General features: G+C 47.7%; 1 protein-coding gene across 2 annotated transcripts in view; it reads left to right on the forward strand.

Annotated features, from left to right (window-relative positions):
* Positions 1–5,153: 5,153 nt before the first annotated feature.
* The window catches only part of LOC149355655 (cubilin-like), a 198,026-nt gene continuing 182,946 nt past the window's right edge, over positions 5,154–20,233 (forward strand). For both annotated transcript variants that reach the window (XM_089583969.1, XM_089583970.1), the window contains exons 1-2: positions 5,154–5,251; positions 13,634–13,986. In XM_089583969.1, coding sequence (XP_089440095.1) covers positions 13,750–13,986 — 237 coding nt within the window. In that variant the 5' untranslated portion in view covers positions 5,154–5,251; positions 13,634–13,749. The remainder of the gene's footprint in view (positions 5,252–13,633; positions 13,987–20,233) is intronic.

The following is a 20,233-nucleotide window of genomic DNA, read 5'->3' on the forward strand; positions in this document are numbered from 1 at the left end:
ACTCAGTCCGCACACAAATCTGTCGCGTAACATCACGTCCAAGGGAAGCATGGTGGTGTTAGCAGAAGAAGCTGCGTCTCCCTCCTGCCCAGTAGCTGTTGTCGACAGCGTTCCAAAATTGCAGTCGGCAGCGAGCTTCTTGAGCGCGGCTACGTAGGCGCTCACAGTTTCTCCTCCCAGTTGATCTCGTCGTTGGAAGCGAGCCCGGCTGTAGACCTCGGATGGCCTTGGGTCGTAGTGCTTTTGCAGCGCTTTTACGATGTCGTCGTAAGACACTGCCGCTGGTGTGCTTGGCTGAATAAGGGCGCAGACAGTATCGTAGGTCTGCTCCCCGCACAGCGTCAGCAGGTTGGCCCTCTTCAAGGCTGGGTCTGTGATGTTGTTGGCTTCAAAGTAGAACTGAAGGCGTCCAACCCACGATGACCACGATGAGCCGTTGAACTCTGGTATCTGATTGGGAAACCCTCGCGTAGCCATGGCTTGTCAATAGCGTTGCGTAGCGCGGGTCGAATCCACTTTCTCGTCGCCACTGTCGTGTCCGGTCGCTGTGTTGAATGCAGCGAAAGACGCACACGGTACTTTAAGACTTCGTTTATTTAAAGCCGATGAGGGTGCGACCAGCGTCGACCGAGGCAGGAGCCGAACTGGCCGCCCGAAGAAAGGAGGGAGCGGAGAAGCGTCCACGGGAGGGAGTGGCTTCCCAAAACAGGAGGAGGATGCGGGGGCGCACCATGGGGGGGCATCTGGCGACAGCGTGCGACGAGGGGCAAGTGGTCGTTAGGAGGAGGATGCGAGTGGTCGTTAGGAGGAGGATGCGAGTGGTCGTTAGGAGGAGGATGCGAGTGGTCGTTAGGAGGAGGATGCGAGGGCGCACACACACAAAAGCAATAAGGGGACACAACAGTTTCAAAACCCATTTATGAGAAGCTAGTGCCGCAAGTAGTACTTTATACGCACGGGATAAGAAGGGTCCTGCGATTACATGTATGCTGTCTTGTTTACATGCCGATTTCCTGCCACTGGCTGTGTTCGGAGCAATAATGCGCTGTCAGATATGCTTGAGCTGAGGATCAGAAGTGTGCTTCTTTTCCGTAAAATAAACAGTTGGTAGACTGCGCATGTCCTTCTTGTGCCGTTGTCGTTGCGCGGCCGTTCATTTCAACAGTGTTACCCTGATTACGGCGTGCATTAGTGATGAAAATCGTAATAAAACGCATTTAAGCAAGAACACCTGCATCCTTTATAAGTATCGCCAAAGTGTTCTCTGTCAAGCAGATTGAGGCAATGGCGTTAAAAGTCGAATGCCGTGAAAAAGTAAGCGGCTGCAAGGTTCATTCGCTTGGTGTCATTCTCCTTTAAAGACAGTTCCAAGCGCGGGAGATTTTCATTCACACGCTTTACAGTACACAGCTGTCGTGAAATGTGCATATGTATCTCTTCCCACGTTTACTCACAAATGATGCAAAGTGCCCGATCCTTTTGGAGCTTTTGCCATGCATCAACGCACGAAGGTGGCATCGCGGTGAACGAGAGCGCGAGTGACTCCTTGTCGTATGCAGCTCCTTGAATTAAGTGCCTTGAAATCAGGTTCGAAAGCAGAAGTTTAAAGCCGAAACTCCGAGAGCGTCTATTCAGTTCACTCATGAACATGTTCGCAATCGTCCGATATTAAAAGAAATGACCACAATCAGTATGCTAAAGATTACAAAATGTGTTTAAAACATTGAAAATACGCGTAATAGTGACATATAATTATTATCTCTGCCGCAGTTTTCCGAATTCAAACTCAAACGTCACCCATCCTTGACTTTGCGAGAAAAAACTGTGCTGGCCACAATAGTGTGTTGTAAGATGGCGTTCAAGATGGCGACTTACATGCGTGGACCGCTTTGCGAGCTCAGCTTTACCCCCCTGGTATCATCGGCCAGTGACTCTAGGAGCATTTGTAGCTGTAGCGCCGCATATATGCCTGGTGCTTCACCTAAGATTTTACCCATTAAAAAAAATGGCGTTTTGAGCTAGAAGAACGTTTTTTCCACATAGCATTGTGTGCGGTTTAGTACATCAGAATGCAGGAAGCGCGTGCTAACTAGCAGCCTGGTTAACTAATACTGAATAGGTAATTTTTTAACTATTACTCTTAGGTCCTTAATTATTGAGAGGCGTGTAGCCCACCGTAAGCAACATCCATATCAGTTATTAGAATTTCGAAAACGCGGTTGCCATCGGTGCTGTGGTCCCAACAAGTTTTGGCTACATCGCGCCATAATACATGCGCTTTCGAGGAGCTTGCAGGTCAAGCAACCTCTGCAGTGCATGTAACTCGCCTAAATAGCCTAAGTTTGTTGGTCCACAGCACAAAGGGTAACCGCGTTTTCGAAATTATAAAAAGTGATATCGACATTACTTACGGTGGTCTATAGTTCCTCTTAGTAATTAAGAAGCCTAAGCGTAATAGTTGAAAAGTTAACTTTTAATATTAGTTAACCAGCTTGCTAGTTAGCACATCTTAGCTGCATTCTAATGTACTACACCGCTGACAATGCTATACAGAAAAAAGCGCTCTTCTAACTAAAAAAGCCTACTTTTAAAAATCATGTAAAGTCTTAGGTGAAACACCCTGTATAGTCGGGTCCAACCCAAGAACGAAGCGGCAAATATCCCTCAAAGGTGGCCCTGAAGCCAATGCCATGGACCGGCTCTCATGGAATTGTGGTTAATCCCTTTAGACTTAATAGCGTGAAATGGCAGGCGGTGGCGGATGAAAAGGGATTAACCACGGCTTAATCGGTTTAACCGCGGCGTCATTAAAATCGGTCGACGCTATTGGCCGGGGCGCCTCCTTTAAGGGGCATCTGCTGCCTTGATCTTAAGTTGTATCTGACTATAGCGAGATGCTGCTGGGGATGCATGCGCTATCCCGGCGGCAGCGCAGATGCACCAGGGTTGACTGAAAGTTTCGGAATGGAAAATAAACCAACTATCCCGCAAGAACATGCTATGAAAGTTCCGCCCAAGTTCATACAGGTTCTCCTCGATGTTTTTCCTCTGTTCTCCCCGCGTTCTGGCGACAAGGTCGGGAGACAAAAGCATTTCATACTTAACAAAAGCACTCAGTAGTCGGCGGCTGTCTCTCATCTGCGTCGCCCCCATTCGTCCGTAACATTTGCGCCGTTTGGTTTGTGTTGACTCGGAAAGCCGGTTTCCGTGCCAACTGCGATATTGGTGGGACGTCTGTTTTTAAAGCGTCAAACTTATAACAAACGTTGTGGTTGTTAGGCTGAAGCAAGGAAGTTGATTGCTTGCGATAGTTTTTTGTTGGCGCTGCGTACGCCGCCATTCAGCGGAGGGCTTTGTTATTGCAGAATCACACAGGAGAGCTTCTTACGGATAGCGATAAGTTGCGCATTGCATGTGTAGTTTCTTGAAACGCACAAAAACGCACTCGTATGGCGTGCGATGGCACTTAGATCAGTCATGTGTATTTCTTCAAGCATACTGTGATTTTCAATAGAAATCCTCCTCTAAGTAGGCTTGAAGCGACAACTGTCTTCAACTTAGGTGCATTCCGCTACTCATGGGCTGTTGAAGCACGCTTCAGCAATGTGCTACGATTCCGCAAACCTTTCATATCGAGCTTAATAAAGCCGTTTTTTGACAATTTTGCTTCCTCCGCAAGGTTATTCAATATATTCTAAAACATTACGGACGATTTACGGATGTTCTCCTCACGACTTTTGTGAGGACAGCACAGCTGCTCTGAATCCCAAGAGATCGTCTATTTTTGTTATTCGTGAACACGGGGGCGTTAACGCTGTTGACTTGCTGAGTGATATTTCCTGGGGATGTGGTTTCGGCGTGTCACAATAACTTCACAATGTCACTGCGTCTTCGAGCTTGGAACCAGGGTCAGCTTGCACATAGCCCGTGCAAGGCAGCAGAACTGGAATTTAGATTGGCAGCAAAAAGAGCTAGGGCCAGAGTTGGCACAGAAAACTCGCTCCTGCTTTAAAGCGTATATCACAACAAAAGTCACGTACTGGGGGAGCATAACCGATGCGTGCACACGTCCACAATTATGAAGAAGACACAAATAACGGGGACAGGCGGTCGCAAAATTCTGAAACGGGAAATGAGAAGAGAATGTCAACCTAACATGTCAAGCTGTGCAAGCTGCCCAGTTGACTGGCAAGAGGCAAGGCACGTCTGTCCAGAATTGCTCAGGTCATGAGTTAGAGAACTAGCAGCCGTGGCCACAAGTACAAAAAAATATATATTGTCTTGACTGGACATATGACATCAGCATGCCGTGGAGCAATACGTGAAGGTGACAGCGGTATGCATTGAACTTGCGGCTTACGAAATAAAAAAAAAAGTCATGCGTAACAGCTGCATCACACCATGCAAGGAGGAGTTTCGTGACGCTAGTCATGTTGCAAGCATATGTGTTTAAGGCAATTTAGCTCGAAATTTGGAGGCACATATTTCGGTATACGGTCGGCTTCGAGAATTCTGCCAATTAGAAAATAGCTTACGAGTGTCACCGAATCTAACCCCCCTCCCCCCCCCCCCCCCCCAATATAAATATGGCGTCCAAATGTAGTGACTGAAGGAATTGCCATTGGATTTCAGTGAATTATAGAACAGGCGCTGCAACGATTGCGGTTTAACGTTTTGTCCGCGGGGTCGCATAAATTGCATAAAAAAATAAAGAAACAACTTTCGTGTACTACTCGCGGCTAGCTTTTTCGAAAAGTCGTGATAACATCCTTTTCTACAACCATGTTCGCGGATGAACCGAAACGCGTGTTGGCTCGAGTCGTAGTCTTGAGACTGGAGGAGCGCGTTTCAGGCTCGCGTTCTCTTCTGATGTGCCTCCGAGGCGTCCCGGAAACCGGCCGCTAATTCCTCCGGCAGCGGCCGCAGGCAGCGAAACCTTGATGAAAGGGGTCCCCCGGCGCGCCCGCGCTGCCCATTGTGCGAACGGGCTTCCTGGCCGGCCGTCTCGGGCGGCGCGGAAGGGTGGCTTGCTCGGCGGTTCCGCATGAGAGGGCGGCCCCCGCCAAGTGAACCACGGCAATTGGCCTTCCCTTTGTTTTCACCCGCAAGCGTTTCACCCTCCGCCGAGCTCCTTTGAGGAGCATCCGCCGCACGAGGAGGAGCCCCTTCCGCCCTCCCCCTAATAGGCCGGAGACGACGCCGGGGATTGCGTGCTCCGGGAGACGACGCTGACCGCCCCCCGAGACAAGCCGTGAGTACCGCACGCCGCGTTTCGGCCCCTTCTGATGCGACGCCGCTGAGCAGGTGGAGCTTTTCGAGGGAAACGCTCCAGCTGCGAAGCAGATTTGCGCATTCCTTTCGAGTGTGCTCCAACAGCGAGCCATCTATTTGGTACTTAGAAAACGCGGTGCGGGCCAGATTTCTCCCATGTGCGCGCAAAAAGTTTTTTTTTTTTACAGAGGCAAATGCTTTAATATCAGCAGAAGAGTGGCATCTTCTGTAACGTAGACCCGGCTTTTTCGCCTTTTAATTTATCTTAAGCTACCGTACAGCTGTATGATTGTTCTCGCAGCGATAGTTTCGCTGGGAAACCAACGAGGTGGCCAAGTTATTTTTTTCGCTGTGCTTATATACATATTTATCAGCTGTCTATAAAAACCCACAGTGATTTCAGCATTCAGCCCCAGGATACGGACAAGTGACAGGTTTGTGAAAATGGAAAGGCAAACCTGACGTTTTTTGAGCAAGAGTACAGTTTTCCAAAATTAGGGGCTTAATTTTAATGGCGTCAATAGACTGAAGCTTTCTCTCTACACCAAGAAACCACCTTACGAAGACGTGAAGTCCTTTCTCGCCAAATGGCAACGAACAATGTCTCTAGTACGGAGTTGACCCTGCGTGGCAGTTTCTAGTGGTTATTGGACTTCGCGAAATTCACACGCAGCCACTTCCTTCACCGCGTTGTTGAAGCTGTGTTGTCTTCTTGTGCGTGTGCTCACTGATGGGAAGTCGTTAAGTGCCTTCCACTGGTCCATCCACAGTGGATTATTTCTAAAGATAGGACAGCTGCTTTGACTTAAAATGCACTTGTGAGCGTTAAAGACGCCACGGCGAATTCTCATAACTTTTGTATATATTGCGACATTGTTACAAAATATTGGTGTCTCTTGGCCGTTCTCTTTTTTGTTAAGCCAATGACTCGTTTCGCATTTTCGAAAATCGTAGAATGCGATCTTGTGCACCTAGTGATGCGTTTTTACGGGGTGAGCATCTGGGACTCTCGCTTCTAATAAGAGAGTAATTACTCATTAACATCCACCCAAACGCAGCCATACGGCTACAAAGGAAAGCTTTTTCTTTCGCTGCGAAGTTTCTGAGAAAGCTGTTTAGCTCTCCTTTGTAGCCGTATGGCTGCGCTTGGGTGGATGTCAATGAGTAATTACTTCCTTATTACAAATCTACTCCACCTTGGGGGATTCGCCTAAACATTTGACCGACTCTCGCTTCTCCGCGAATGCTTTATCCTGCCGCTTTGAAGTTGCTTGCTCGTTTCTTGTTCGGCTGCCATAGCTTCGACTTCTTTGACTCTTATCCCACTCGCGACAATTCAATGTTGTGGAAACACCGGCGACTTGGCCCCGATACAAGGCGCCATGATGGCTCAGTGGTTTTGGTGCTCGGCTGCTGACCCGAAAGACGCGGGTTCGATCCCGGCCGCGGCGGTCGAATTGCTTTGGAGGAGAAATTCTAGAGGCCCGTGCACTGTGTGATGTCAGTGCACGTTAAAGAACCCCAGGTGGTAGAAATTACCCGGAGAGCCTTCTACTATAGCCGGACTCGCGTTGAGACGTTAAGCCCCGTGAAACCTAAACCTAAACCCTTTGCCCAAATGCAATTGAACTAATTCTTGTCTTCGGAGACGACGCAATTGAAGGTTGTGGCAATATTCCCCTCAAGGCCACGTGCGTACCCTGGCTATCTCGCACTCCAGAACGCGCATGCGCACCTAGACGAGTGCTCATCATCAAGCCCCGCGCTCGTTAGCGCTTGACCTTTCTTCACATTATCATGACTGAATAAGGAGCTGATTGTGAGAGAATAAAGCGGAGGTATTTAGTGGGGGCTCCTTTTGAAATTGTGCCGTCGCGAACGTCAAGAGAAAAACGCAGTTAGCTTGGCACACAAGCGGGGGATGTGGGCTGAAAGACGGCGTTGGGCCAACATCTCTCGTTGTTGACCGCGGCGAGCACTCCGTGGCCTTGCGGACTGTGATGAGACGCCGAGCGCGTGTAGAGGCGGGGAGCTGACGACGACGACGCATACGTCGAATCCACAACCTCGGATTGTGGCTCTTCTCAGGTAGTGCGTGTTGTGTGGAGCGCGCCAGGAAAAAATAACTACTGCGCTATGCCGCTGAGAGTACGCTTTGCAGAAGAGCCGTAGCACTTCCGAGGACGGGTCATAGCGGTGACCGCGATACTGCCGTTGCCGACACAGTCGAGCGCTTCGTAGCAGGGGCGTCAAACCAACGTAGCGTTCAAGGCCTTGAAGACGCTGCTTAAGTCCCGCTGTAAAATCACCTGGCTGCAGCACTACTATAGATGCGGGAGGTGTGGGGTTCGATCCCCAGTGCCACCGGGTACCCACCGGTGATACAGTGGGTACAAGCTTTCACCTGCCTTGTGCTCGGCTTCTTTAGGGTGAAATGCTTGGGAAGTGGGTCTTTGACCCCACCTTGAGTAAACGATTGAAGCCTTGTGCCGTAGCGCTCTTTGGCCGCAGGTGCCCTTGCGGCGTAAAAATTCATGATCATCAACATCAATACTGTGGATGGCCGTCTCTCTATAGCACGCTCGGCGTCGCCCTGGCGTCGGTTCGCCCTTGTGGGAGCTGGTTTCGACTTCAGTTTCTTACTGAACTGCTCTGCGATTTCAGAACAATGTTCGAGAGCGATTGCCGAGAATGGAAGCTAAAAAGTATTCTTTTCTTATTTCTTAAAAAGCGCGCAGTCATGAATCGAAGCCTGTAAGACGTGCAGAACTGTAAAACTTCCCGTCTGGCTCGTGACTCCGCAAGCTCAAAATCGGACGCGTTTGCTACAACGTGCGCGCGTTAATGAAGGCCGTCCTCTGCGCATACCCGCCTTGGGCGTCTTTCGCTGTTCGTGCGTTCCGCAGGCTTTCGTCCGTCGTAATATTAACGTGTAAAAAAAGCGAGGCCAAATCTCAGCGCCTGCTTTGTCTATCGTCATGCCTTTCTTGGAATAGTATTTGCAACGGGAACTGCTTCCAGGCATGCCGACTGTTGGAACGATCGGTTTGAGCCTTGTTGTAATATTAAAGGCGCGGTTTGTTTGATGGCTATTTGCAGTTCTAGAGAACGTCAGCTCTTGTAAGGAAGTTGTTCATTGACAGCGTCGTCCTCAGGAATCCTTTGCAAGCGCTGGGTACTTTAAATTCCTTGATCGGAGGATGGTCATGTGCGTGGCTTCACGTTTATAAGGCGCAAGTAAGAGCGAAACACCTTCGGATAAACTTTTTCTGCCGCTCTACTCCTTCATAAATGTTATGTAATTTTTTCTTTTATTTGAAATTCGCGCTGCACACGCTTTTGTTATGCGAAACTATGAATAATGTGTGCTCGTAAAGAGACACTAAGAACTAATTGGCTTTGCCTTTGTAGATAGGTTGCCGCGTTAAAATCACAAAAAGACTACGCTCACCAAAAACTCACATATTATAAACTAGAAAAGCAAAAAGGTAAACTACAATACAGATTTCACTACCGTCAGCCAATTTTGCGTACATATATATTTTTTTTTTTGCGGGGGTCAAGGCCTTTTGGCCTTGACCTCACGAGGCGTACTTTAAAGGCGTACTGTATAGGCATGCTATAGAGGCGTACCCTATACTATAAAGAAAAAGACAAGCCAATGCGTAAGCGATGCTTCGACGAACTTGTATGAGGCCGAGTTCAATCTTCTGCGCAGACACGATAAGGCGGCGTGATACGTTTTGGCAGTTGCTAAGCACAACGACGTTACAAGTTTGAATCGAGTAGCGGGAAGATTTTTAACTTCAAGAATCTCAGCAATAAACACGTGTTTTGCTACCGGACAAACATCAACATAGCAAGAAAGACAAAAAATAAATTTTTACGAACAGAAAAAATTGGATTTCTTTCACCTCAGACTCCCTTCAAGAGCTAGGCCTGGCCGCGCAGACGAAATCGCCAGAGGCGTTGGAGAGAAGCACGCTCGAACGAACCCGTCGAGCTGTTCCCTGTTGGGCTAGGGGCCGTGTCTGATAGCAGAGATCCTCCGCACCGTTAGCCTGCTGCGGTTCGTCATTGTAAAACGTCCTGTGGTGTGCCTATGTTCGCATCGGAAGCCACAAAATAAAGCTCTCAGTACCGTTCATTTAAAATTATTCAAGTTTCAGAGGCGTCATATTCGTAACCATATCGCATTATTAGATGTAATGCGGTACGAGCAGACGGTGAAACGCACTTCACGTTGAGACCCGCCGCGGTGGCTCAGTGGTTACCTGGCTCGGCTGCTGACCCGAAAGACGCGGGTTCGATCCCGGCTGCGGCGGCTGAATTTCGATGGAGGCGAAATTCTAGAGGCCCGTGCACTGTGCGAGGTCAGTGCACGTTAAAGAACCCCAGGTGAGCGAAATTTCCGGAGCCCTCCACTACGGCGTCCCTCATAGCATGAGTTGCTTTGGGACGTTAAATCCCAATAAATCAAATCAAATCAGGCACTTCACTTTGAGTGAATACAGCTGTAACTTTTTTTAAACCGTTTCCAACGAAATGCTCCACAGTATACGTTTAAAGTGAAAACTTCTTTCTCAATCTTGCACAGCATGTGCCTTAAATGGATAAAAGGCCTTCAGCATTAAGAGCCTTGCTCAGAAAATGTACGTATTGAAGCTTTTTCCTCGCATAGCAGTTTCCTTGCTATGTAGTACAACCTAGCTCCATTTCTCGCAGTGCTAGCTCCTTCTGTTTTCTTTTGAAGGGAAACCTTCGCTACGGGACCTCCGGTTTCAATCGCGGGCCGTGTAAATTTGACCTTCAGCTGAGTTAAAGCTCAAACCATAAAAAAGAGAAAAACAAATTGAATGAATATCCACGACTGGGATTCGAAACTGGGGCTGCGCGAACAGAACTCCTTTAAGGGCCGCACAGCGAGACCATTAGGCTATCGCCGCAGCCAACACAACACGTGTTAAACTGCACCACACTCTCGCGCTGTGCATTGGAGAGCGTCGTCTTCACCAACTTCCATCTGCTCCGTCCGGCGGCACTGCCTGCTCACTGTAGTCTTCTACGTAGCACATATCCGTGCTACGTAGAAGCACGCCCCGATTCGAATGTAGTAAACATTCTCCGTAGTTTTTTCCCAACTCTGTGTTCTCGACAAATGTGTACCGAGTCAGAAGCCGGGCGTCACACACAAAACAGTTGAATGATTTGAGACCGACCCACCGCACTCCTGAGTGAAAGGCGTACAGCAACATTTATGGGGGCTATTTTCCGGGCATCATTAACGCCAAAGAATAGTTCTCACAGCGTCTATAATGGAAACGCTGATACAAAATACGTGAAATAATATTTTTAGTATATGCTGAAATGCTTACTCGCAGCACATAAAACGACCATTTTCTACGAACGTTTGCTGCCTACTGACTGTGCTGCAATAACAGGAACTGAATGGCGATTTCATCCCCATTTTCCTTGGCGAGTGTGAAGCCACATGTCATGCTCTCCCCGTACAACCGCAGGCTGGAATGTGGCATCTATTTCGCACGCAGTGTACGTGTTTTTGGAACATCATGTGCATAGCTAACCAAGAACACGGCAAAGGGCAGTGTACCAGGCACTGTAGCAAGCATATTAATGCTGATGTTACTTCTTCGTTTGGAATGCTCGCAGACGACTGCGTGATATATAGAATTATAGATAGTTCACTTGATGTGCAAAGCCTGCAAGATGACTTAGATAAGATAGCCGTGTGGTGTAATAATTGGGACATAACTTTGAATACTAAAAAGTGTGTACACGTTGCCTTTTCTAGGAAGCGCTGCTACCCTTCTTATATATACATTATAAACCATGCGGCCTTGAAAAAAGAACAGAATTTTAAATACTTAGGCGTTTATCTTACTGGTGACCTGAGGTGGTCAAAATATGTTAATTGCGACGTAAAGAAAGCTGCTGGTATAATACGTTTGTTAAGAAGAAATTTCAGCCACCTTCCACAGCATCTGAAAGAACAGCTATATTGTACTCGCGTCCGTACAGTACTCGAATTTGTATCACTGTTCTGGATCGGCGCACACAAGAACTTATTGATAAGTTGGAAAAAATTCAAAATAGGGCAGTCCGCTTTGTACTTGGAAATTATTCCCGGACACTCATTATCTCAGAAAGCGAAAGCAATCTTCAGTGGCCAGAATTTAAAACTCGAAGAAGAAATCTGAGATTAAAATTTTACACAACATTTTCTATTCTAAGACTGGTGTAGATGGATCAAAATATTTGAAGCCGCCTTTCTATGTCTCGAAGCGAAGGGACCACAATTTAGAGCTTTATGAATTTTCTTTTTTTTTTCTTTATTTGTTCCTCAGACAGTGTCTAAGAGGAGGCCAAGGCTAAAGGCTAAGAGCCTGACGAGACCTTGGCCCCTTGGACAAATTTTTGCATCAACGAACAGAACTCAGGCATAATACTTCGGCCAGTAACAGGGAAAAAATGTAAACAATTCTTTAAAAGTCAGAATTTTACCGTCCTGTACATCAGTCTCAAACGATCCAAAGTTGTAAGAAAACGCGGATTCTGTAAACATATCCAGGTTTGCATACAAAGGGCACAAGCAATAGGAAACATCAAGTGCAAAACCGGCACTACAAACATCAAAACCAATACACAAGAAAAGCAAAGCCGAAAGTTGGGCGATTTAGGTGACGTACCCCGTTATTCGTTTTTTCGGCGAACAGTTCGCGAATGGAATGCTTTGCCGCCACATATTGTTGGTTTGGTTTTGGTTTATGGAGTTTAACGTCGCAAAGCGACTAAGGCTATGAGAGACGCCGTAGTGGAGGGCTCCGGAAATTTCGACCACCTGGGGTTCTTTAACGTGCACTGACATCGCACAGTACACGGGCCTCTAGAATTTCTCCTCCAAAGAATTTCTAGCCGCCGCGGCCGGGATCGAACCCGCGTCTTTTGGGTCAGCAGCCGAGCACCATAACCGCCGAGCCACCGCGGCGGCTGCCACATATTGTTAATGCTGTACCTAACGATGGGTTTTTTCACGCGTTAAGAGCATGATTTCTTGTTTTTTGAATGTGAATGTACCCCCTGCTGTAATGCCGAATGGCGAGGCAGGGACCAAATAAACAAACGTATCCAAGGTGGGCTCACGCACCCCCCCCCCCCCCCCCCCCGTTCTCTCGGCAGTGCTCAGCTAGCTGCCAGCAACCCCCCCCCCCCCCCCCCTACCCGCCCTCACCCCGCCAGCCAGAAGAAATTACCTTGGGCTTTTCCCGAAAAAAAATTCCTGGCTGCGTGCCTGCACTGTAGATATGATTACAAGATACGGTGTATCGGGAAGATTAGCTATGGCCGGTCGTTTAGAAATGCGAATGCTTTCAACAAGAAGCCGATGGAGTGATGCTGCTCCATCCCCTTCTTAGAATGCTGACTTATCCAGATATGGTGTTTACTTCACGCAGCAAAAGAATTTCCAACTCTACTGAGCGAGAATTGAGAAACCAGAATTTTATTAGTCTCACCTTTGGAATCTTTTCACGACGACTGTGTTGAATGCCGCTATTTGGATAATTTGAACTCAGAAGCGCAGCATTTAAAACACAAAGCATAGAGGAGACAAGCCGTTGAATAGGAAAATCGCTCTCACCTTGACGAAATTTGTGGCCGCGTAAAGCTCCACAATGCCTTCCATTTCCCTTCTCGGGTCACATAACTATCAATGAGCGTTTTTGTTTCCGTTCTTTTTTTCTGTCGTGTGTACCACTTCGGGCATTCGGTTGTTTCCTTAGTGTTTTTGATAAGTACGTAATTTTCATTTTGTTTATCAGGTGCCTCAAAAATTTTCTTCAACGTTCTAAGGATAATCCTGACCTGAATGAAGAATCTTTGCAATACTAGCAGGGTTTGAATTTTCATCGCGTTAACTAAAGCTCACTTCTCTTTTGATTTCCACATTTCCTAAATAATTTGCCCATGGTTCAACTTACCGTTCCAACAATCTCCCCAACATGAACTAAGCGTCGCATTGTTCGTTGTACAGTTAGCTACACCATGAAAGGGAACACATGATCTGCATTGAATCGATGATTAGTCTACACCGTAACTGTGAGTTAAAAGCGGACTCTCTTCTTTCTTCTAAGTAATGGCTTTCTCCGGATAGATAACGGCCGGTAGACAGTTTGAACCCTGGGGTAAAATTAACAACAGAATCCTTTCTTGTGCAAAAAATTTCATATCGGACCTAACTGTACACGAGCCGCGCAGTTGCCTACTTCACTGAGGAAACGTTCGCCGAGGCCATGGCCGCTGATGCACGTGTGCAATTCCCCCCCCCCCCACCCCCCCCATCTAGGAAGGTGCTCCCTGTGCCCATGACGGAGCCCGGCGCATCCTAGTGCGTGCCAGTGTGTGTCCCGGCGGTGTGGCCCCTGTGCGCGTTCCTTCTTCGCTTGCGATACTATTGCGAAAATGGGGAGGAAGCGGACGTTGTCTTTTCTCCTGCTGTTCGCCGCCGCCAAACTGTGTGCATGCGAATCCGGCGAGTCGACCGAGACGACGACCATGCTGCTCGGGTCAACAACCCTCGAGATCACCGAGATGACGGTGGAGGAAGTGCCCACTACCAACACTGGAACGGACTCCGAGACCACGACTGAGGTGCCGCGCTCCACCACTTCCGAGGTTACGCAGACTTCGCTCGAAGAGGTGAGTGGTGCAGAGTTTCAAACAGGCTGGCGTTTGTGCTCGCTGCCTCACCTCCCCCCCCCCCGGCAAGCCGCTCTTTCAACGGGACTCGTGGGTTTATGAGATTTACAGAAACAGCGGCGAAAACAGACGAAAAAAAAATACACCCCTACACACGAAGCCGTCTGTACGTTGTACGTATGTCTTCTTTGCTGTCTATTTTCGCGACGCTTGCGTCGAACCTGATCGGAAATACACAGGCTGTCTGGCGAGAGAGTTTGGATTAAAAACTTCCATTTTAATTTGTTTCATTTACACGACCATTCACTTTTACGTCCTAAGGCAATAACACCACGCTCCCCCCCCCCCCCCCCCCCGTTCTCCCTCCCACCTCTCATGAAAAAAAAATACACACTCAAGCGTTACGAACTTGTAATGGCCCGTCCGACGCGGTGGCTCAGTAGTTTCGGTGTTTTACTGCTGAGTCCGAGGTCGCAAGTTCAAATCCTGGCTACGGCGGCCGCATTTAGATGGAGACGAAATCCAAAAAAACGACCTTGTGTTGCTCGATGTCAGCGGCCATTGAAAATTCACGCGTGGTCTTCCTGAGTCCTTCACTACAGCGTCTCTCATATATCCCACGTGCAACTTCGAAACATTAAAAGCCACGTGCACCGCACCGTCGACCCGGTGCATGCACTTGGCGGTTGGCAACACATAGCAATGACCGATGGCGTGCATTCTTGCGGTGCTTTTTTGTCTAAAATCCAAATAACTATTTGGACGTTAGATACAGGGACTATTGTGCGTTGTAGAAATTTCTTTCACTTCGGATCACAGTGCGCGAACCCTTCACCCTGACTATTGTGCGAACCGTAGTAAGGGATTAATGTCTAAAGCGACATTCTTCACCATGGTGTGAAATCTCAGCATGAGGACGATTTGGTACTTTCGCTGGAAACAAAATGCGGCTGCCGGTGAGTACCGTTGAGCAGCAGAGCGACGCAGCTGCCCAGCCTCCGCGCCGTGACGAGCTGCACAGGAGAGGATCGATGCGGTCGCACTTGCATGCATCTCCCTAACTGATTCCCATCGACGTCGGGAGTCCGCCGACGCACCCAGACGCCTCGAAGCCTTCCCGCTGGGTGCTCACGAGCCGAGACGCAGCGCTGCTGCTCGGATGAACTATCGGGTGCAAAAGTGGTATACTCCACGCGACGGGAGTCCGAGCAACAGAAAACCGCGTTGCAGAGCCATCTACAGGTGGCGTCTGGGATCGGGACAGCCAATGCGTGACCTTTATTATCAGCAAGCATGTAGCTTGGCCGGTTTCAATGCTTCTTGCTATAGCTTGCCAAAATGCCCCAGTTTTCCGTTCCGCTGGCTCCGGCCGCGTGGAGTATACCACTTTTGTCCACGATAAAACGGGCATGGCTCGCTTGAGATGCGTCAATCGGCAGACGAACGTGGGAACAAATGAGCCGAACAAAGTATGTTTAATTGCAGGGAATGACGATAACGGTATTATGAAGTTGATCGAACTGCATTATTTCTTTTTACAGGGCTGTGCCATTTTTATTCGGGGTCATTGGTTTTGATGCGTCCTCTTCACTTCAGGCTATCATTTGCACCCAGGAGCTTCTTTACCCTTAGGTCTTCCTGCAGAACATCTTGCTCCTCTTCCTGAATCGTCTTCTGGGCCTCTCGCCACCAACTTCATCAGCTTCTTTCCAATGTATCCTTCGTTCCCCCTCATCACATGACCCAGCCATGGCAGCCTCCTTTATAACATCGGTGGCTTTGACCGTCCCTCGGGTTGTCCCGGACTCTCTCCTTTCCCGTTACTCCACACATCTATTTCAGCATCTTCATTGCTGCTTCTTTCATCTCGTGCGCGGTGGCGTTCTTCAGGGGTATCGCATCAGTTGTTTAATGATGCTTTTAGGGCTACTGCTAATGAAAGAAAAACAATAAAAAATCGTTTAATGGTTACTACACCTCAAGACCTGCTAAAAATTTTATTTCGCGCAATTTATGAAGCCTTTATTGCCCCTCGTTATTTAACTTCTCTTCGCGTGCTTTGTGGCACGCAAGCCGCTTCCTCGATAAGGAGCAGATCAGTCAATTTTCAGCGTCGCACAGTAGAGCCTAGTAGCGGGACGGAATGTTGCTGCGGTGGTCTTATCAGGTGGGGTTTGTGATCTCCACAGTATACAAGCAGCCCCAGTAAGTGTGCAATAACCAAAAACTCAGTCATCGCGGCGGTTGATTAATGATCGTTGAAAACATTTCTTCAGAAACTAGATTTACGCAAAACTGCGGATCACCTAATCTTCGCAGCAGATAGGAAACAAAGATGTAGAGATTTTTTTTGTACACATTTTTTTTTTACAACCCAAGTGCTTTGAAGTTTGCTTTGAGTTCTGTGGAAAAAGAAGTTGCGAATTTGGGGTGGCGGAAATCTGCAATCTGTGCTTGACATCTCAGTCTTTCACTCCGATATTTTTTTTGTTGATAAATATAAAAACATATTCCTTTTCTTGACAGCCTTACATGGTTTTTGTGTGCATGAATGCACCGAAATATAACATTTGAACGAACTTTTCAGTTAGACAAACAGTTGCGAAATCGCTCGGCGAGGCCGCGTTCTATCCCATTAAAAAAGCGTGTCAGTTGAACGAATTTCATCATACTGCAGCATCAGTCAGAATGAATCATTTTGACAGACATACAGCAGTTCTCGTCTCCGAAACTTAGGGATTCTATACCGGCTTTAGTTACTGCAATCGTCAGCACGCTTGTCTCTAGAGCGCTCGAATGCCACCCTGTCGCACAGAAGAAAAATTTTTAAGCAGGTACTCCATTTTAGAGCCAATGCTTGCGCTGGAGCAAAGGCGCATAGACGAACTTTGCCCTGGAAATCACAATGTACCCATTATAATGCAGCGGAGCCAAGATTTCATTTCCTCTGTCCCGCAGCATACAGCTTCGCAATCTAGACAAGCGGGCTCACGACTGTACGTTTAGTCGGACGGAGCAGTTGGTCTGCAGCTTCAGCTGTAGCCAAACATATCGGTTGCCGCGCTTACCGCTCACTCAGTCGTAGGAAGAAGTAGAGAAAGAACCTGGTTTTGGAGAAAATGGCACCAGAATTTCACAAAACATGCACTGCTGCACCCTCGGAGTGAAAGTGAAGGAGAGAACGACGCAAGACTGAAGGCACTGCAGGCTCCCCTTGCGTTGAGAACTTGCGCCAACTCGCCAGCAGCATGCCATTTTGAAATGCTGTGTCCGTAGTAGTTGAAAGATTTTGCCGCCCAGCTTGCATATTAAAAACTAGTGCGTAAAAGATAAGATGAACTCGCTTTATTTACTCAGGTAGCAGTGGTGATACCAAGTTCAATAGAAAATTACTTCATTTTATACAAAGTTCAAAGTGCACAACACGTTATTTTGAAATAAATGCCTTTGGGTTGCATTGGAACATTTGATATTACCTCACGCTCGCCCAAACAAGACGCTGTGCGCTCGTCCGAATTCAGCGAATTTTCGCTTTAGAAAGCATTTTCTTAAGGTCAGCTAAACCTCCTTCAATTGGCGTTTCACTGTGCATAACACTAATGATCTCACCACTATTCGCTTGTCAGTAGCCTGCTCAAAGAACCACACATGTTTACAGATTTCGGAGCCCGTGGAATTCAGTGCGTGACAGGCTTGATTCGAATGTACTGCGGAAAAGACAATTTAAGACAGGGTCGGAGACATTTAAAGATTCCGTATTGATTCTATTGTCACGTGGTGGTGACAAACCCATGGACAATAGAGGAGCGGAGTGGCACAATATTTAAACTCTTTATTGGGCCGACATGCGCCCACAAAGAACTGAACCACTCGGCGGCGGCGGTGTTGCAACAAGCGTGTTCGGTGGTCGTCGAACAGAATGCCCACCGTTCTCGGCAGCGCTCAATTCAAAACTTCTACGCAACCATCGAGATAAGGTTTGGTTTGGTTTATTGGGGTTTAACGTCCCATAGCAACTCAGGCTATGAGAGACGCCGTAGTGAAGGGCTCCGGAAATTTCGAACACCTGGGGTTCTTTAACGTGCGCTGACATCGTACAGTACACGGGCCTCTAGAATTTCGCCTCCATCGAAATTCAGCCGCCGCGGCAGGGATCAAACCCGCGTCTTTCGGGTCAGCAGCCGAGCGCCGTAACCACTGAGCCACCGCGGCGGGGCCCATCGAGATAAGGCATTAAAGCAACTCTATACAGCAACCTAAAACAATCTAGCCTCACAAATACAGTTATAAAGCCGAGTGCCGGCGCCTTTGAGCGTGAACAAACAGCACATAGATTAGCTGTTCATTCCACTTTTATTCATTTATCGCTCGATCGCAGGCTCAAGCTATGCTCCACCTGGCGTTCGTTCTTCATTTGATGAAACCAAGGGGGGGGGGGGGGGGGGGTGCCGCAGCGTTCCGTCAGCCTATAACAGATAGCGAAAAAGAAAATAATACCAACCGAACAAAAACATTATCTGGGCGTTTAAATGAACTCCACAACATCGGGTACTGCTGGGCCATCGTGCCGAAATTTGCCTGTAGTGCTTGTGCAAGTGCCAGCGGCTCGGGCTGAGCAACCATCGGGCAGATTTAGTTTAGTTTCACGGAAGGGGGTAAGTTGGCTCAAAGCGAACCGCTTGGCAATTGGCATGCAGATGCAGACGAGTGAGGGAGTCCAATTAGCAAGAGGGGAGAGAGAATTAGGAACTTGTTTAGTACTCGCGCCATTGTGTCTTCGAGACAGCGGCCGCGCGCTGCGATCTTTGACGCTCATTCTGCACGCAACACTGCTGTGCTCGATGCTGGGAGTCGCTGCTGTCGCGCTGGTTTCATCATCGTCAGCTTGACTACGCCTACTGCAGGGCAAAGGCCTCTCCCATGTCTCTCCAATTAACCCTGTCCTTTGCCAGTCGCGGCCATCATATCCCCGCAAACTTCTTAATCTCATCCGCCCATCCAACTTGTTTTGCCGTCCTCGTTACGCTTGCCTTCTCTTTGAATCCACTCCGTTACCCTTAACGACAAGCACTTTTCTTGCCTTCATAATACTTGCCTTCATAATAATACCAAGCCCATTTATTTCGTTTGATTTTGACTATTTTGTCATTAATCCGCGTTTGATCCCTCACCCACTCCGCCCTCTTCCGGTCCCTTAACGTTACACCTGCCATTTTTCTTTACATAGCTCCCTGCGTTGTCCATAACTTAAGCTGAACCATTTTCGTTAGTCTGCACGTTTTTGCCCTGTAGGTGAGTACCGGTAAGATACAGCTGTTGTATACTTTTCTCCTGAGGGATATTGGTAAACTCCCATTCATAATCTGAGAAAACCTGCTGCTATATGCGCTCCACCCCATTCTTATTCTTCAATTTATTTCCCTCTCATGATCAGAATCAGCAGCCACTACCTGCCCTAAGTAGACGTATTCTCTTAATACTAAAATATCTCTTAAAAGTAGCTCTTAAATAACGATATTTAAGGACCTCTGAAACCAAAATGATCAACTTTAGCTAATAATAAATTGTGGTTAATAGTATCAGATGCTTTTTGCAAATCAATAAATAGTTTAGGACAATGCAGCTTTCGGTATTGAGCTTCTGAGACGTCGGTCCATGTCATTTTGAGTTACAATTTCACCGAGTGCTTCTTGAATATTTTTTTCTTTCACAGCATCTCCACATCCGGAATGCTTTTATACTGCATGCTATTTATTTAATCACTTACTTCGCTTAATTTGTCACCTTCTGCGTGAGCTTTTCGCATTCAGCCTCCAAATCGCTTTTCACTAAGGTTGTCAATCTGGAATAGCTTTATTGTTGTACACCTCCGCGTCGCGAATGCCTTGGTGAGATATGTGCCGTTATCATGCCTCTGAACAGAATAATATACTATCTAATAACTTTCTTACGCCCGTTCTCATATCACGTTTGAAATTCGTAATTTGTCCCCTCAAGTTTCTCAGTTCTTTGTTTTAATGAAGATGGTCTTTTTCATTCGTTGTGCGTTTTATGGCTTCATTGCCCTAAATTTTCTCCGCTTCAATGACTATTCACTTCAGCAACGTAGACGACAGAGGCAGTCATTTTATCCGGCAGCAGTGCACAGAAACAGCAAGCGTCCCAGATGTTTTTTTTTTTTTTTACCTGCAAAGCAAATGCGGACGACGAAGAAAGAGATGCGCTCGAAGCGCTCCTGCGATCTCAG

Source organism: Amblyomma mixtum, chromosome 3 (assembly GCF_055824585.1).
Source record: "Amblyomma mixtum isolate Tamu chromosome 3, ASM5582458v1, whole genome shotgun sequence".
In the NCBI taxonomy this organism is placed as follows: Eukaryota; Metazoa; Arthropoda; class Arachnida; order Ixodida; family Ixodidae; genus Amblyomma; species Amblyomma mixtum.